This window comes from Mustela putorius, unplaced genomic scaffold, assembly GCF_011764305.1.
Source record: "Mustela putorius furo isolate JIRA1106 unplaced genomic scaffold, ASM1176430v1.1 tig00003896_pilon_pilon_pilon, whole genome shotgun sequence".
Classification (NCBI taxonomy): Eukaryota; Metazoa; Chordata; class Mammalia; order Carnivora; family Mustelidae; genus Mustela; species Mustela putorius.
In genome coordinates this window covers 14,229,539-14,249,757 of record NW_025422045.1, presented here as the reverse complement: position 1 = coordinate 14,249,757, position 20,219 = coordinate 14,229,539, and the positions used below count along the sequence as shown (strand labels likewise).

Sequence of the window (20,219 nt, the reverse complement as noted above, 5' to 3'; positions counted from 1 at the left end):
AATTTTTTTTTTTTTTTTGGTGCACTTTTTCTCTGGAATGGGAGACATTCTGGACACATCTACTCTGAAGTTCCCTTAAAATAGTGACCGTAAAATGAAAGCCAGAAAGCATGGACTCGTGTCCTGACCCTGTCACTGACTGGTTTGGAAATCTCAGGCATTTAATCTCTTTGAGTCTTTATTTCCTTGTATATAAAATGGGGGCAAAAGTCCTTGCTGTGGCTCCCCTATAGAGTAATTAAGAAGCTCCCCCCAAAAGATACACACTAGACATAAGGGTTAACTTGCTCGAAGGAATCCCTTTCAAGCCACCCTCCCAAAGTGCGAGTTGCCTCCTACCAAGTTCAATGGAATGAAGTATCCATTTCCTGTCGTTTAATGACTGTCTCCTTCACATGACTGAGGCAAGGAGTCCTGCTATTAGCTTGGCATGTCCTAGAGCTGCAACCACAAAGCTTGAACTGCAACCCCCATCACACTAGGAGAAGAGCTGGCACACCTCTCCTCCATCCCCAAACTCTGAGACTAAAGAAAGGACTAAATCAGGTTTCCTTCATGTTGATATTATATCCTGACACATTAGTGGAGGAGTTATCACTTCCCTAATCCTATTGCTAGAAATAAATAAATAAATAGATAGATAGATAGATAAATAAATAAAATTTAAGAATGACAACTCAGAGCTTAAGGCTTGAAGTGCCTTCTTAAAATGTAATATCCTAGATTTTGGTATGCCACCATGGTTATAGTGAGCAAAATAAAAGGGGCCTGCATGCCTGTAATATATCCTAGGTCTACAAGTTTCCCCCATAAATGTTGCTCTATTATATTTGGTGTGGGTGCCATCTTGTCATGTGCCCTTGTGTGCATAACATGGAAAATGAAAACTACCAAAGTCTTCACAGATGCTAGGGGTTCAGGTTATGCATGAATTTACTGGATATTCCCCCCCAGAGAAATGGGTGTTTTAAGAAAAAGAGAATAGAGCATTTGACTTCTGAGCTTCTAAAATAGGAAAGGAAGAAAAAGGTGAAACAGAGATAACACACCATATTCCAAACGTTTTCTGGGTTTAACTTAACCTCAGTCAAGACTTAAAATTTAGATAATCTTCTCTCTATTCCCTTGTATTCAAAAGAAGAGCCAGAATTTTTCCAGAGCTGAATAAGCCACAAAATCCAGAAATACCAGAAAAGGACGCTGATTTCCAAAAATCGGCCTATTTTGAAATAGTATTTGTTGGTGCTCCTCTGTTATGATCCCTTGCATACGTCTGATCCTCATTTCCCAGGACATCCCACAGAAGGGCCAGGCATGGGACTGGTAGGTAAGTATGGGGGGGTAGGGGGGAAAGGATCCCCCAGGAAGTTCTGCAGGTCAGAAGTATGTAGCCTTAACACCCACTATGATGTAGCCATCAGAAAAATGATCCTATCATCTAAGACTGCAATGGTGGCCTTGCCAAGAAACAGTCTACTGAGAAGAAGCCTCTAGTGTATCTGATGGGCAAAAAATGGCCTTCAAAAGAAGCTTCTAAGGGAGTTGCATTTGGTGTGGTCTGAGAGGACTGAGAAACGTCTCTTACTCATACACATACACATGTACTCACACAGGAACACAACACACATAAGGCATGTCCTGAGCCTGTCACTGGCTAAAATTCCACAAGGAAAAACATTCTTTAGCACTTTAAAATAAGCCTAATTTATAAGATTTACAAAGGAGTATAACATCAAGCAGAATAAACCCTGAACAGTTTAGAATAGCTTATATTTTGGTAACATTTTATAATTTTTAAACTGCTTCTGCATATATAATTTTACTCAATTTTCAGGTCATCCTGGCTGTGGAAGTATGATTATTCATATTTTAAAGAGAAAGAAACGTAGTCTCAAAACTTAAACTATTTCCTGAGAAAATACTCCTTAAGTAGTACAAAGCCTAGAACTGTAATGTCTCCAAATGTGTGCTCTGCCATACCAGTGGGTCCCAAACCCAGGTGGAGCCCACACATTTCAAAGGCTCCCTCAGATGGTTCTAATAATATCAAATCCTGGAGCCCATGTGGCAGCATCCTACACACAGAGAATAGATACTAATGGCCTATAAATGGTCACTTGATGTAACTAAATTAGAACATGCTTAAAGTCACTCTGTTGTTATTTTCATAGCTGGCTTCAAAGCCTCATGTTCTCTCATTTCTATCACTTATCCTATAGCACTATTTTGTTTTGTTTTTAAGATTTTTTTTATTTATTTGACAGACAGAGATCACAAGTAGGCAGAGAGAGAGGAGGAAGCAGGCCCCCACTGAACAGAGAGCCGGATGAGGAACTCGATCCCAGGACCCTGGGATCATGACCTGAGCCGAAGGCAGAGGCTTTAACCCACTGAGCCACCCAGGCAACCTGATAGTACTGTTTTGTTCAGTAAAGCTGTCAATTCTAATTTGTTTTGTAGTTGAATTGTCAATGTCAATGTTTATATCTTCAGTCAGCCACCTATTTGTACAGGCTAGACAATGGAGAATGTTCTCCAAAGCTGGGCACACTGGACATCCCAATGAGAGATACAGAAAGGAAGTACCTGAATTTCTATTTTAACATAAAGAAAACTTTTTTCAAAATATTTACCAATATTTATAGTATATAAATATTTATAGTATATAGATTGACAGTGGTCTGTATGCAGTTTAAAAGTGAAGAGTCAATTATAGAAGAGTATACTCAACAAATGTATTTTTGGAGCACCCAAAAAAAAAAAAAAAAATAGGAACCCTTGGTCCAGTCTCCCTCTCCTGTCAAGAAAATGCGCTGTCTCCTGGGGAGGAGTCAGGAGGCATAATTCCCTCCGTACATGTAACTTCTGCTGTAATCCTCACAGGACAGAAGGAAATGACTTCAGAGGCCAGAAATATTTCTCACACTGTGAGCGAATTCATCCTCTTGGGCTTCCCTTGCCGCTGGGAAATACAGTTCCTCCTCTTTTCCATATTCTTTGTGACTTATATCCTGACACTCCTTGGAAACATGGCCATCGTGTGTGCAGTGCGCTGGGACCGCCGGCTGCACACCCCGATGTACATTCTGCTGGCCAACTTCTCCTTTCTAGAAATCTGCTATGTCAACTCTGATGTGCCCAACATGCTGGCCAACTTCCTCTCCCATACCAAAACCATCTCCTTTGCTCGGTGCCTCCTCCAGTTGTACTTCTTCTTCTCACTGGGCACAACCGAATGTTTATTTCTGTCCATCATGGCCTATGACCGGTTCCTGGCAATCTGCCACCCCCTGCACTATCCCACGGTCATGACTATTAAGTTTTGCTGCAGCCTGGTCATTTTTTGCTGGGTCTATGGTTTTCTCTGGTTTCTGATCCCAGTGATACTTGTTACCCAGCTACCATTTTGTGGCCCAAATGTAATTGATGACTTTCTGTGTGACCTGGGTCCTCTGCTGGCCTTGGCTTCAGCCTGCGTCCCAATCCCAGGGACAGTTCTCATATGTGGCACCATGAGTTCCCTCCTCATCTTCGCTACCTTTTTCTACATTATAGGTTCCTATACCCTAGTGCTGAGGGCCGTAGTGCAGGTGCCCTCAATTGCTGGCCGGAAGAAGGCCTTTTCTACCTGCTCCTCTCATCTGGCTGTTGTATTTCTCTTCTATGGTTCTGTCATGATGACATATGTGAGCCCAGGGTCAGGACAAGCAGAGGGAATGCAGAAGTTCACTACTCTGTTCTACTCAGTTTTGACCCCCTTTTTCAACCCCATGATCTACAGCCTCCGGAATAAAGAAATGAAGGATGCCTTGAAGAAAGTTCTAGGAGTTTCATAAAACTGGTCTGTAATGGTAATGTCTTATTCCCAGATGAGTTCAGACTGTGAGCTTCCTGTCAGTAAGCAGTTAAGAAACTGGCAAACAGATGTGAACATTTTGAAGAAGGTAGTTTCAAAATTCTAAATATCCAGTCATCAATGAAGCCTTTCCCCAGGTGAAATTAACTCTCTTTTCCATAGCACATTGTGTATACTTCTATTGAACATGATTTTCTTCCTGTTTTAGTTAGCTATTCATAAGTCAGTCCTACGTGCCTCCTTATTCTTAATAGACTGTCAATTTTTTAAGAGCAGGGCCTATGTTTTACTAATTTCTATAACTCCAGAACCCAACATCACACCTAGCACAAAAATTTCAATAATGTCAATTTCAATCAAGAAAATAAGTTTGTTCATATTTCCTCACTAGATTCTGTCACCCTTGTCATCCTATCAACAGCCAGAATAATATCTAAAGAAAGTATGAGAACTCCATTACAATCTATATTTTACATATCCTACAGATGAAATGAGAAAACCTCTAGAAGTATGTGAAGTTAGTCTAAAGTAGCTGGACCAATCATTAAATGATTATCAAATCAATGGAAGAGCCTCACCAAGATGAAAGTTAATCTCTTAAGAAATTACCTGCTTCCTTCTCTTCGTCAATCCCTTTACTCAATAATGCAACTGCTTTATTTTATTTTCTTCTTACTAACCGTGCTGTCACTCCTGCACATTTGAAAATACATTATACATCTCTTACAACTGAAAATGTGGTTTGGGGATCATTAGCTGGGCATCACTGGGGATCTTCTTAGAAGGTAGAATCTCGGGACCCATCTCAGGCCTATTGAATTAGAATCTGCATTTTATCCTCGTGAGTTGTTACACACACTAAAGTTGGAAAACCACTGATTTACAGCTGATTCTCTGTTGGCTCACAGTAATCACAACCACATGTAGTTCTAAAGATAGCTACCTCCACTCAAACAGTTGTTAGCAACTGTTTGACTCAGATTTGGGGTGGAGTATAGACACAGGTATTCTAAAAATCTCCCTAGGAAACTGTAATACAGAGAGAGGGCCGAGAATCACTGCATTCAAATTTAGGGACTTCTATGGGGTGCCTGGGTGGTTCAGTCATTTAAGCATCCAACTCTTGATTTCAGCTCAGGTCATGATCTCAATGTTGTGAGATCAAGCCCCACATAGTCTCCACACATGGCATGGAGCCTGCTTAAAGATTCTCTCTCTCCCTCTGCCCTACGCCCCTCTTCCCTCTCAAAAAAAAAAAAAAAATTAGCGTCTTCTAAATTCTACAATAACACAGAATGAGACCACATCCATCCACATTCTTTTTCTTTCCAAAACCCCCCTTGGTACAAAACAACCAACTTGAATGTTAGAATAAGATGTGTTGTAACACAGTATAATAATCACTGCTTTGCTAAAAATATTTTTGTTTTTGAAACTTTTTTTAATATTTTTGCACATTTACATTTGGGAGATAGGTATATGAAAAAGAATAGGGACTATGAAATACTATTCTGGCACTGTACTAGCCTTTGGAATAACCCAAATTAGCAATATTTCTTTCCTGTCCTCAAAGAAACCACAACCCAGTGATGGAAATAAACTTTCCCTAACTTTTTTGTTTTATAACAGCTTGACTGAAAAACAGTTTACATACCATAAAATTCACCTTTTTAAAAGTGCACAATTCAGTGTTTTTAGTTTACTCACATAATTGTGCAATTATTACCACTAACAAATTTTACAAATTTACAAATTTTACAAATTTTACAAATTTAACAAATATTTTCATAACCTCAAAAAGAACCCCCATATCCATTAGCAGGCATTCCCTATTCCCCTCTCCCTTCAGCCCCTGAAAACCACTAATCTACTTTCTGTTCCTATGGATTTTACCTATTCTGGACATTTCAAAAAAGTGGGATCATGCACTGTGTAGCCTTCTGTGGCTGGTTCACTTTACTTGCATAATGTTCATCCACAAACTCAACCATGTATAGCATGTGTGAGTACTTTATTCTTTTTATTGCAAAATAATATTATGCTGTATGGATATACCACATTTGTTTACACATTCATCAACTGATGGACATTTAAGCTGTTCCTACTTTTTTGCTAATATGAATATGTTATGACCACCCATGTGCATATTTTTGGGTGAATGTATATATTCATTTCTCCAGGATATATACTAGTCCACATGGGTTGCCATGACAAAATACCACAGGTTGGGTGGCTTAAACAATAGAAATTTATTTTATCATAGTTCTAGAGACTGCAAGTCTAAGATCAAGGTGTCAGCAGAATTGGTATCTGGTAATTCCTCTTTTCTTGGCTTGTAGACAACTACCTTCTCACTATATCTTCAACTGGCCTTTCCTTTGTACATGCACATACGCAGGGGTAGTATTGCTGTGTTTCTTCCTTTTCTTATAAGTACTGTAGTCTTATCAGATTAAGATCCTACCCTTATGACATCACTCAACTTTAATTACCTCCTTAAAGACCCAAGATACAAATGCAGTTGCATTGGAGATCAGGGCTTCAAATATAAATTTTGGAAGGACACAATTCAGTTCCTAACAATACCTAAGTAAAACTGCTAGATCATGTGATAATTTTTTAAAGAATTTCTGGACTGTTTTCCAAAGTTGTACTATTGTATAATAATACCAGCAATTATTAAGAGTTTCAAATTCTCTCATGGTTCATGGTTCACCTCCCCTTCCAATTTCCCTCAAATCCCTTCTCCTCTCCATCTCCCCTTGTCCTCCATGCTATTTGTTATGCTCCACAAATAAGGGAAACTATATGATAATTGACTCTCTCTGCTTGACTTATTTTACTCAGCATAATGTGAACCATGAGAGACTATGGACTCTGAAAAACAATCCGAGGGTTTTGAAGGGGCCAGGGGTGGGAGGTTGGGGGAACCAGGTGGTGGGTATTGGAGAGGGCATGGATTTCATGGAGCACTGGGTGTGGGGCAAAAATAATGAATACTGAATGCTGAAAAAATTAAAAATTTTTTAAAAAAGTGTTTCAAATTCTCCACATCCCAGCCACACTTGTTATTCCATCTCTTCCTCCACTCCCTCTCATTTTTATTTTTTTTTCCAACCTAGACATTATGAAGTAGTATCTCATTATGGTTTTGATTTGCATTTGCCTAATCACTATTAGGCATCTTTTCATGTAACTATTGACCATTCATGAATCTTCTTTGAAGAAATGTCAATTAAAATCCTTTGCCCTGTTTTTAATTGGCTTAGTTATTTTTTATTCCTGTTGAGTTTTAAGAGTTTTTTAAATGCTCTAGATACAAGTGTTTTATCAGATAAATGATTTGCAAAAATTTTCTTCTATTCTGTGGGTTGCTTCTTACTTTTCTTGATAGTATCATTTGCAACATAGAAGTTTTTATATTTTGATGAAATCCAATTTATTTCTGTGTGTCTCTTTTTCTTTTGGTTTGGTATCTAAGAAGCCACTACCTACCCCAACATCACAAATACTTATGCCTGCTTTCTTCAGAGGGTTTTACAACTTTATCTCTTACATTTAAGCCTATGAACCATCTTGAAATAATTTTTGTATATGGTCGGAGATAAGGGCCCAACTTCATTCTTTAGCATGTGGATACCCCATTGTCATAGCCCCATTTGCTGAGACTATCTTCCCCTCCCCTGCAGTAACTTGTCTCAGCACTCCTGTTGAACATTAAACCATAAATATAAGGATTTATAAAATATTCCATCTAACAAATATTCCCAAACATGCATACAACATTATTCACCAAAATAGACTGCATTCTGGGCCATAAAAGCTTCAACAGTTTCAAATAATAAAAATAATGCAAAGCGTATGATCAGACCACACTGAAATTCAAGTAGAAATCAGTAACAGAAAGACAACTGGAAAATTCCCAAAGATGTGGAACTTAACACACCTCTTTCTCTCTCTCTTCTCTCTCTCTCTCTCTCTCTCTCTCTCTCTCTATATATATATATATATATATATATATATACATTATTTTCAGCATAACAGTATTCATTGTTTTTGCACCACACCCAGTGCTCCATGCAATCCATGCCCTCTCTAATACCCACTACCTGGTTCCCCCAACCTCCCACCCCCCCGCCCCTTCAAAACCCTCAGATTGTTTTTCAGAGTCCATAGTCTCTCATGGTTCACCTCCCCTTCCAATTTATCCCAACTCCCTTCGCCTCTATAACTCCCCTTGTCCTCCATGCTATTTGTTATGCTCCACAAATAAGGGAAACCATATGATAATTGACTCTCTTTGCCTGGCTTATTTCACTCAGCATAATTTCTTCCAGTCCTGTCCATGTTGCTACAAAAGTTGGGTATTCATCCTTTCTGATGGAGGCATAATATTCCATAGTGTAAATAGACCACATCTTCCTTATCCATTAGTCCGTTGAAGGGTATCTTGGTTCTTTCCACAGTTTGGCGACCGTGGCCATTGCTGCTATAAACATTGGGGTACAGATGGCCCTTCTTTTCACTACATCTGCATCTTTGGGGTAAATACCCAGGAGTGCAATTGCAGGGTCATAGGGAAGTTCTATTTTTAATTTCTTGAGGAATCTCCACACTGTTCTCCAAAGTGGCTGCACCAACTTGCATTGCCACCAATAGTAGAAGAGGGTTCCCCTTTCTCCACATCCCCTCCAACACATGTTGTTTCCTGTCTTGCTAATTTTGGCCATTCTAAGTGGTGTAAGGTTGTATCTCAATGTGGTTTTAATTTGAATCTCCCTGATGGCTAGTGATGATGAACATTTTTTCATGTGTCTGATAGCCATTTGTATGTCTTCATTGGAGAAGTGTCTGTTCATATCTTCTGCCCATTTTTTGATATGATTATTTGTTTTGTGTGTGTTGAGTTTGAGGAGTTCTTTATAGATCCTGGATATCAACCTTTTGTCTGTACTGTCATTTGCAAATATCTTCTCCCATTCTGTGGTTTGCCTCTTTGTTTTCTTGACTGTTTCATTTGCTGTGCAGAAGCTTTTGATCTTGATGAAATCCCAAAAGTTTATTTTCGCTTTTGTTTCCTTTACCTTTGGAGACATATCTTGAAAGAAGTTGCTGTGGCTGATATCGAAGAGGTTACTGCCTATGGAACTTAACATACTTCTATTCTACACATGTAGCAACAAAGCAATCTCAGGAGATTTTAAAAAACTGAAAATAAAGTCAGTATTTATTCCAGTTCATTTTTTAAACTGAAAATAAAAAAATACACCTCATCAAAATTTGAGAGATGCAGCAAAATCAGTAATTAGAAGGTTTATAGCACAATGATGTGGATAGAACTGGAGGGTATCACGTTGAGTGAAATAAGTCAATCAGAGAAAGACAATTATCATATGATCTCTCAGATATTAGGAATTTGAGAGCCAGGGCAGGGGGTTGTTGGGGGGTAGAGAAGGAAAAAAAAAAAACACAAGAGGAGATCTGGAGGAGACAAAACCATAAGAGACTCTTAATCTCACAAAAAAACTGAGGGTTGCTGGGGGGTGGGGGGTAGGGAGAGGGTGGTTGGGTTATGGACATTGGGAAGGGTATGTGCTATAGTGAGTGATGAGAAGTGTGTAAGCCTGATGATTCACAGACATGTACCCCCGGGGCAAATAATACATTACATGTTAATAAAAATAATTAAATAAAAAGAAGGTTTTATAGCATTAAATACATCTATTAGAAAAGAATATATATAAAATTCATTGTATATATTATTCTACCTTGGGAGAAAGAACAATATCACTGGAGGGGATTTACGCTAAGTGAGGTAAATCAAGCAGAGAAAAACAGTTATCATATGGTTTCACTCACATGTGGAACATAATACCACAGAGGACCATAGGAGAAGGGAAGGAAATCTGAAGGAGGAGAAACCAGAGAGGGAGACAAACCATGAGACACTAAGGACACTGGGAAACAAACTGGGGGCTCCAGAGGGGAGTGAGGAGGGGGTAACAGGATTTTGGATATTAAGGAGGGCATGTGTTATCATGGGCACTAGATATTTTTTTTTTAAGTTTTTATTTATTTATTTGACAGAGGGACCACAAGTAGGCAGAGAGGAAGGCAGGGAGACGCGGGGGGGGGGGGCGGGGGGAAGCAGGCTCCCTGCTGAACAGAGAGCCCATGCCAGGCTTGATCACAGGACCCTGCAATCATGACCTGAGTAGAAGGCAGAGGCTTTAACCCACTGAGCCACCCAGGCGCCCCATGAGCACTGGGTATTACACACAACTAATGAATCACTGAATGCTACATCATACATGCTGGCTAACTGAACATAACAAAAAAAAGTTAAGAAATTAAAAAGAAATGTGACATATGTAAATAAATAGGCTAAAACAAGCAGAAAAAAAATAATAAAATCCAGAGCAGAAATCAATGAAATTGCAAACAGAAAAAAATAAAATCAATAAAACAAAAGTCCTTCAAAAATATAAAAAGAAAAAAATATATAAAAAGAATTATTAAACTTCTAGCAAGGCTAACCAAGTTTAAAAAAAAAAAAACAGAGAGAAGACATAAATGGACATTAAAAGAACAGTGAAGAAACTCTGTAAGTTTATGTCCACAAATTTAATAATTTAAATGAATTGAACAAATTCCATAAAAGACACAAACTATAATTCATACAAGGAGAAATAGATAATCTGAATATATCTATATCTATACCTCTAGTATCCTTAAGTGTGTATCTACTATCTATAACTATATAAAGTAAATTAATAACCTTTTAAAAACACAATCAACAAGTTCAGATGATTTTACTCATGAATTAACAAATAAATGATACCAACTTTCCACATGTATTCCAGAAAACAGAAACAAAGGGAATATTTCCTCATTCTATGGGCTCACCATTATCCTATCCATTAACAGGAATGGCCAAAATCCAAAAACTGACAATAACAGCTGCTGACAAAATTTCAGAGTAACAAGAACTGCCATTCACTAGCCATTCACTGGGAATGCAAAATGATATAATCACCCTGGAAGAAAATCTGGCAGGTTCCTTCAAACTACACTTAATTATACCAAACCAGGAAGCAACTGCACCCCCAGGCATTCACCAAAAACGTATACCCACAAAGAAAACCTGCACACATATGTTTACAGTAGCTTTATTCATAATTACCAAAACCTGGAAGCAATGAAGAAGTCTTTCAGTAGGTGAATGGACATCAAACTCTAATACACTTATACACTGGAATATCTTTCAGTAACAAAAAGAAATAAGCCCTCAGGACACAAAAAACATGGAGGTCAAGTCATTAATTTCTGTTGACAATAACTCAGGGAGTATTGCCACCTTAATAGTATTAAATCTTCCTTCAATAACATGGGATCACTATTTATTTAGATTTATAGTAACTTCTTGCAACAGTGCTCAAGCAAGACTCAAGTCTTGCTGTTGTTTTTTTTTTTTTTTGATGTTGTTGTTGTTTTGCTAAATTAAATTGTCAGATTTTTATTCTTTTTGATGCTGTTGTAAATGGAATCAGGATGCTTTTTATTTCTTTTTCTTACTGAGGAGTAGAACTTTCAGTACAATATTAAATATAAGTATAAAGAATATTCATCCTTGTCTTATTCCTCATGATAGGTAAGCCCTGACTATTTCAGCACTAGATGTAAGGTTAGAAGTGGGTATAGACGCCTTTTATCAGGTTGAAGAAGTTCCCTCTTATTCCTAGGTCTGTCTTCCTTCCTTTCTCTTTTTTTAAGATTTTTATCATGAAAGAATGTTGGAATTTGTAAAATGCTTTTTTGATATTTATTGAAATGATCATATATTTTTGTCTTTATTCTGTTCATATGGTAAATAAGACTAAATGATTTTCAAAGTGAAATTAACCTTGCATTCCTGATACACATGGTCATGTATTTTTTATGTATTACTGGATTCATATTACTAGTATTTTTTTAGGTTTTTTTTTTTTGTCTATGTTCATAAAGAACATTGATAGTTTTATTTACTTGTGACATCTTTGACTGGTTTAAGTCTCAGAGTAATACTGGCCTCATAAAATGAGTAGGAAAGATTATTTCCTCTTCTTTATTTTTGAAATTCTCTTCCTCCATTATTACCTTCTTTTGTGCAAAATATATATTTTTATACCATTTTAATTCACCTTTTGTTTCTTTGATATATTTTTAGAGTTATTTTCTTACTGGTTTCATCTTAATCAAGTGTGGAGAGCACGTATTGTATGGAGTACTGGGTGTGGTGCATAAACAATCTTGGATCACTGAAAAAATAAAATTAAATTAAAAAATAAAATAAAAATCACTAATCTCATAAAAAATAGTATTAAAAAACTTGGCTTCAATGTACCTCTTTTCTCTCCCTTCTTTATGTTTTTATTGTCCTACAAATGACATCTTTATACATTTTAAACTCATTGACACAGTTTTAAAATTATTGTTTTATGCAGTTGTCTTTTGAATTAGGAGAGGAAAAGAATTACAAGTAAATGTACATTTATATTACCTTCATTGTTTATTCTTTATTGGTGTTCTTTAGGGTTTTTTTTTATTATTATGTACAGTTAGCCAGCATATAGTACATTGTAAGTTTTTCTTTTTTAAGATTTTATTTATTTATTGGAGAGATACAGAGAGAAAACTATAGAGCACAAGTTGGGAAGAAGGAGAAGGAGGCTCCTCACAGAGCAGGGAGCCTGATATAGGGCTCAATCCCAGGACCCTGGGATCATGACCTGAGCCCAAGGCAGATGTTTAACCGACTACTCCACCCAGGCACCTAAGTACATCTTAAGTTTTCGATGTATTGTTCAATGATTCATTAGTTGCATATAATACCCAACGCTCATCCCAACATGTGTCCTCCTTAATACCCATCACCCAGCCACCCCAACCCCTCACCCTTCTCCCTTCTGTGACCCTCAGTTTGTTTCCCGGAGTTCATAGTCTCTTGTGGTTCATCTCCCTCTCTGATTTCCTCCCATTCAGCTTTCATTCCCTTCCTCTGTGGTCCTCCATTCTATTCCTTATGTTCCACATATGAGTGACACCATATGATAATTATCTTTCTCTGCTTGATTTATTTCATTAAGCATAATCCCCTCTAGTTCCATCCATGATGGGTATTCATCGTTTGTGATGGCTGAGTTATATTCCATTGTATATATGAACCACATCTTCTTTATCTTTACTTTTTTACATAGATTCAAGTCTAGTCCTTACCTTTCTACCTGAAGGACTTCTTTTAACACTGCTCGTAATGCAAGTTTGCTAGCAACAAATTCTCTCCATTTTTGTTTGAGGGTGTCTTAATTTTTCTTTCTTCTGTAAAAGAAAGGTTTATTAGATATAAGATTACTGGTTGACAATCTTTTTCTTTCAGTCCATTTGAAAATGCCAATTCACTCTGTTTTGGTTTCTATAGTTTTGAATAAGAGGTCAGCTGTTAATCTTATAAGATCACTACTATGGGACGCCTGGGTGGCTCAGTTGGTTAAGCAGCTGCCTTCGGCTCAGGTCATGATCCCAGCATCCTGGGATCGAGTCCCACATCGGGCTCCTTGCTCAGCGGGGAGTCTGCTTCTTCCTCTGCCTCTGCCTGCCATTATGTCTGCCTGTGCTCACTCTCTCTGCCCCCCTCTCTCTCTGATAAATAAATAAAATCTTTAAAAAAAAGATCACTACTATGTGATGAGTTGTTTTTCTCTTGCTGTTTTCACAATTTTTTCAGCCTTCTTTCAAGAGTTTGACCCTGATGTGTTTAGACTTGGATCTCTGAATTTATCCAGTTGAAATTTATTAAGCTTCTTGGATGTGTTGATTCATATTTTTCATCAAATTTGGGGTATATTCAGCCATTATTTGAGTATTTTCCTCCTCCTTTTTACTTTTTTATCTCTTTTTTCATTCTTAGACTCTCATTATATGTTGATATGCCCAATAGTATCTTACAGTTCTCTAAAACTGTTCATTTTTTTTTTGCTTTTATTTCTCATGTTGGATAATCTCAATCTATTTTTAAATTTGCTGATTCTTTCTTCTGCCTACTCAAATATTCTATTGAACCCCTCTATTAAATATTTCATTAGTCACCGTACTTTTCAATGAAGAGTTTCCATCTGGTTCTTTTTTATAATTTGTATCTCTTTATTAATATTCTCTACATGGTGAGATATCAGTCTCATAATTTCCTTTAATTCTTTAGATATAATTTTCTTCAAACCTTTGAAGTTGTTTATAAAAGATTAAACTCTTTGCCTAGTAAGTCCCCATCTGGACTCCTCTGAGGATAGTTTCTAATGACTGCTGTTTGGGGGGCTTTTTTTTTATTTAAATTCAATTAGCAAACATATAGTACACCATTAGTTTTTTGTATAATGTCCAATGATTCATTAGTTGCATATAACACCCAGTGCTCATCACATCTATGGGCCATACTTTTCTGTTTCTTTGCATGTCTTTTTTTTTTTCATCTAAAATTGGATATTTTAAATAATATAATGTGGCAACTCAAAATTCAAATTTTCCCAACTTCTGCAAGTATTGCTCTTGTTGTTTCATGTGGTTGTTCTGAAAACTGAGGATGCTATTTGTTTCTTCAATGACTTTTGTGTGTGTGTGCTAACTCTATAAAGTCTATATCATCTGTTTATATGTAGCTCCTGAAGTCTCTGTCTGGTTAATGTAGTGGTCAGATCATAATTACATGGAGATTTCTTTAAACACCTTTAACCAAAAAGTTACTCACCCTTCGCAGAGGGGCTCTGTATTAGGACAAAGCTTCAGGGTTCCAGCAGTTTATAACTCTGCATTAACTCTCATTTTCTACTTGAGTAGAGCCTCAGATGCAGCCCCAGGGGGTAAAACATAATGGCCTTCTTAAGTCACACAGCCCTTCACATGTGTGTGGTCTTCTAGATCTCCAAGAATACACTAGGATATTTCAAAGATCACTATAGACATCTCAGTCCCCAGACATACTTTTTATGTTGTTGTTGTTGTTTTTCTTTCCAGCTTCCCATTTATCCCACCTAATAACACTGTCCCAAACAGCTGCAATGTTAAACAACTGCCTTCACTATTTTCAAAAATATCCTGGGATAGCGCTTTTCCCACTGATCAAACTCTGATTGAGGCGAAATAACAAGTCCTACACAAATGCAGCTTTTCTAGGCAGCTAGATGATGAGCGGAATAGTGAGAGTTCTCTGGTGATGAGGTTTTTTGAGGAGTTACAAACCCAGTCTTCCCTCTCCAGTGACTGCTAGTCTGCTGGTTTTCACAGATACCATGGTTCAACGCTGCTGGTTTTTAAGGTTAATGGAAGGGGGGATGAGAATAAGGCCATATATATATGGGAAATACATATAGTATGCACATATTTGTGTGTCTGTGTGTAATTATAGATACATTTTTTTAAAAAGACCAAAGTCCTTCACCTCCCTCCAATTAAATTCTACAGTTTAATACTTCACTTCAAGTATCTGGTGTGGCACCATCCACCCAACAAAAGTGAGATAAATCTTGGCTTCCAAATCATAATTTTGGCAGAACTTAGTGTCCTTAGGCAGACTTCAGTGTCAAGAAAATTCTTTGTGCATTCAAACATCAAAGACTTTCAATGAATAAATCACTCAAAAAACTGGCTCTTATTCATAAAAGGATATCAATTCTCATGACTCAAAAAGTGGTGTAACCACTTAAAAGAAAAAAAAATTTCCACCTTACAGAAATGATGCTGAGAGAATAAGCAGACCTCAAGTCATAAGCCCTCATTAAACTTTTGCTCATTGATGCTTTGTAGCCAACAAAAAATTATTAACAAGAGTACAGTCTCATTACAGATGGCTCCAAACCAATAACAGAAGGAAAACATTATGAAATATGTCATCTAGGTATACCCATACCCATGTACACATGCACACATAGACATAAAATTAATAAAAATGAAAGGGTCTGAAAGTTTGCTTCATCTCTCTCAGCAATAACTCACTTGAAAGAAGAAAGAAAATTTCAACAACATGCCAACCTTTTTTTTTTTTTCCTTAATCATGCCAACCTTTAGGGCCATCTGTTAAAACACTCTGAAATAACCTAAAGGGCTACATGCGGGGGTGTCTTCTAGAATTTTTGGCATTCCATCCCATACTCCATGTTCTCTCCTCCTGGGACTTGTTCACCATGAAATGGAATTTACTTATCAGCGTCATATTAGAAGCACAGGGTGAATGTGGGAGAAAACTTGTCATTATAAGAAGGAATGACTCCTTTCTACTCACGGAGTGAATCAATAGGAATGAGAATGAGAAATCTGATGACATGACTCTGATACTGACATATACGAGAATCTAAAACTGGTAGCAGGTTCAAAAATATGAATAAAATTGAAAGTGAAACAACAATAAATAAATAAAAAGCTCATGTCCCAGCTCAACTGGTGTCACTATAGCAAGTGCACCATCAAAAGAGTAACCTGTCCAAACAACAAAATAAACATCTGTTCTAGGAAAACCATAAGAATATCTATCTGATCACCACTAGACAAACTGAGCCCCAAAGGCCAATCAAGTGGCTCCTGAGGGAAGGGAACACTAGGGAAATAACTGACAATCTTCTCATGAATTCTCGCTTTTGGAATTCACAGAAGACTATGTCCCCTAGGGGGAATCAGACAGATTTCAGAGCAACACAGATAAGTGTCCTGTTGTGCAACAAATATGCCAATTTCTCTCCAAAGCAGTATCATATGTACAGCAATGTAAGCACTTTCTCTAGGCTGCTCTCTACCCGGGATGTCATGCCCTCCATCATGCTTGCCTTCTGCTGCAGTGAAAACAGAAGATTCAAGTCCCACGTGCCAGATCTGTAAGGAGGTAGGTTCAGAAGACATACAAATATAGGACAGTTCTTAGGTGTGCCTTGTAGCTCTGCCTTCTTTTATATGGTTGTGGAAAAAGTAGCACCTCCCATTACATAAAGAATATAAGAAGGTTCATCATTACAACTGAGAGGGCTGGCAACAGGGAAGTGAGAGAGATGAAGATGAGGAAGTATGAAAAGTCTGTCCTTATTAACCAAAAGTGCATCCAGTCAGAACCAGGTTTGTGGGGGAAATAGCATGTGAGTGAAGTGACATCTGGAAAGGACTGACAAAGTGGCTGTGCAGAGCAGGGCCCAAAAAACTTCAGCTCTCCCTGACTTTAGCATTTTCGGCTCTGCCACAGAGCAGATGATCCATGTATCTCAAGGAGGGAGAACATGACTGAACACTCCAGGGTGGTGAGTTCACTCCCACATGGCTCACAAAGCCTTGCAAGTCTCATACACAATGACCAACAAATACTTCCTCCTTTTACATTTCTTTCCCCATGGTTTCTTTGGCTTCTGCATTTCTCTGAATTCCTGCTACAGAAGAATTAACTCACAGTTTGGTTTTGCCAATCATTATCTAGTCACAAAGAGGAGCCTTACAGTGAAGTGTGATGTGAAAAATTCTGAATGACTCCAATGCTTTATGTCACTAATTGCAATCATCAAGATCATCCTCAAAGCTATGGGCATTACACAACCTGGAAAGTAATGCATTTTATAACTCATACATAAATATTCTCAGCCAGAATATTTTTATTAAAGGCAACTGGATCTCCATTCTGCATTATATTTTATGAACCAATATCATCACTCAGTCACATCACTTGGGTCATTTAGGCCCAAATGATGACTGCCCCTCATTAATGGAAGGGATCCTAAAATAAATTAATAAGACCAAACTACTAACAACAGAATTGTAGGCAATTTCATAGGCTTTGTTTTGCTTTTCTCACCATGGAACTCACACAACACCTAAGTCTCAGACAAGCAAGTTTTCACAAAAATTCTCCTTCAGCTTCCCACAACAATGCTAATCTTCCACAGCTAGAGTAGGAGGGGTGTGACAAAGGGGGTGAAGAAGTGGAAGGGGAATCTTTGTCCAGAGGGACAGTTTATGGCTCTCAGCACTGTTCTTGGTTCCTAGAGACCTCTGCTTAGGAGTATCTGATGTTTGTGAGCCTCTGCATCTATCCATAACCAGAAGGACAGAGGCCTTCTAGGACACTTAAGTGACACTTCAGGCAAAACCCTCAAAATTCCTTAAATAATAGACCAGATACATTGCTCAGGTTTTCTGCCTATAAATAGAGATTTAACCTAGACCAAGGTTTTACAGAAGTATTTTAATTCAGCAGGTAGAAGACGGAGCTGATATGAAAGCCATTATGTAGGTGTCTGGGAGTTTAAATTTTCATTGAGTTAACAAACCACATCGAACACTGAAGAATAGATGGTACGTGTGATGCCTTTTGTCCAGCTGTTCAGATGACCTTAAGACACCAACACTGATCCAGAATAACAGTGAAATGCATAAAGATTTGTGTGCTGTTACCTTTCTCCCTTTTCTGATGCCTAACATTTGTGTCTCTAATTTCAAAGATTTAAGAAATTGAAATTCTGTGTCCAATAACAAGGGTCTATATAGCTCTTAATCTATAGATAAAGATACATGATGTTCATACCTACTTACATTTGTGAGTGCTGTCATCAACCTTCTCCAAGCTGCTTATCACAGAACATCCTGTCTTTTACTGTGAGAAAACTCTGAAAGAGAAATGAGAGAATACAAAGTTTCAAAGTCTGATCATACCAAGCACTCTCTGAAATTCACAGACTTCAGCAGCATAGTTATCTTATTAATTTAATGGAATAATAGAATGAATCTAAGGGAGCTAGAGATCTCCACAAAGGAAATAATCTTGAAGATGAAAGAATAAGACCACCTTTGTCATTGTCACTTTTCTTCTCCTCCCCTTAGGAAGCCATGAATAGGTCAGGAGTCAGCACAGTGACTGAATTCATACTCCTGAGTTTTCCGTGCTCCAAAGAGGTTCACGTCATCCTCTTCATGCTGTTCTTGGTGTCCTACATCCTGACACTGATGGGGAATGGGGCCATTGTCTGTGCAGTGAAGCTTGATTGCAGGCTTCACACCCCCATGTATGTTTTGCTGGCCAACTTTTCATTCCTGGAGATCTGCTATGTCAATACAACTATTCCCAGTATGTTGAAGAACTTTTTATCTGAGACCAAAACCATCTCTTTCATGGCTTGTTTCTTCCAATTCTACTTCTTCTTCTCCATGGGCACCACTGAGACCTTCATACTTCCCCTTATGGCTTTTGATCGTTACCTGGCCATCTGCCAGCCTCTCCATTATCCTGTCATTATGAACAACCACCTCTGCATGAACCTGGTGGCTCTGTGCTGGGTCACAGCTTTCCTATGCTATCCGATCCCTATCTATTTTATCACACAACTCCCTTTTTGTGGCCCCAACACCATTGACCACTTTGTATGTGACCCTGGGCCTCTACTGGCCCTGTCCTGCATCCCTGCCCCTGGAATTGAGCTTTCCTGTTCTATATTGAGCTCTCTTATTATTTTCATCACTTTGTTCTTCATCCTTGGGTCCTATACCCTGGTTCTCAGAGCAGTGTTGCGTGTCCCTTCAGCAGCTGGCCGACGTAAGGCCTTCTCTACCTGTGGTTCCCACCTGGCTGTGGTGTCTCTCTTCTATGGAACCCTCATGATAATGTACATCAGCCCAACCTCTGGTAATCCAGGTGGGATACAGAAGATTGTAACCTTGTTCTACTCATCAGTGACCCCACTTATAAACCCCCTGATCTATAGTCTCCGAAACAAAGACATGAAAGCTGCCTTGAGAAAAATTCATATGTGCACAGGAATTAGTCAAAGCAAATGAGAGTTCATGAAATGGTCAAAATCACAGTTAATTCTTTTCCCTATTTCCATTCCTACCTAAAAAGTAGGTGTTTATTCATTTGTCCCTTGAAACAGACTCAAATTCATCTATTCCTGCTAGGTTACATAATGGACAACAGTATGTCAAATTAAATCACACCTTTCCCTCAAATCAGGATTTCATAGATCATAATTTGAATAAATGACCTGGATATTTGGACTTCAAAATTTTTTTCTATCCTGACTTCCTATAACTGCTTGTCCATTTATCTATGATTATTATCACAGTCCCTAGCTTCATGCCTTCCTGACCTCTATTAAGTTCATTCATTCTTACACTTGTTTTTTCTTGCTTAAACATCTCTACTCTACTCTACTCCATAGAAGAGTATTCATATCTTTATAGCTCAAATAAAAAGAAACTAGCAAGAATCCAACCACAATTTGGCCAAAATTTTTATTTAATTTAAATCCAAAAGATTGACAATGATCTGAAGCACTGTTTCCCAAACCTGTTTCATAATTACTTAGGG

General features: G+C 37.9%; 2 protein-coding genes across 3 annotated transcripts; both read left to right on the top strand.

Annotated features, from left to right (window-relative positions):
- The first annotated feature begins 2,894 nt into the window (after nt 1-2,894).
- Nucleotides 2,895-3,836, top strand: LOC101693779 (olfactory receptor 11H6-like). Its single transcript, XM_004782194.2, has one exon. The coding sequence runs from the start codon at nt 2,895-2,897 to the stop codon at nt 3,834-3,836; it is 942 nt and encodes a 313-aa protein (XP_004782251.2).
- A 13,103-nt stretch (nt 3,837-16,939) lies between these two features.
- LOC123386877 (olfactory receptor 11H6-like) lies at nt 16,940-19,687 on the top strand. Of its 2 annotated transcripts, XM_045067485.1 has the most exons (2): nt 16,940-16,950; nt 18,751-19,687. In XM_045067485.1, the coding sequence occupies exons 1-2, from the start codon at nt 16,940-16,942 to the stop codon at nt 19,685-19,687; spliced, it is 948 nt and encodes a 315-aa protein (XP_044923420.1). The 2 variants fall into 2 exon arrangements, with proteins under 2 accessions (XP_044923420.1, XP_044923421.1); XM_045067486.1 differs by lacking the exon at nt 16,940-16,950 and having other exon boundaries at nt 18,743-19,687.
- Nucleotides 19,688-20,219: the final 532 nt, after the last annotated feature.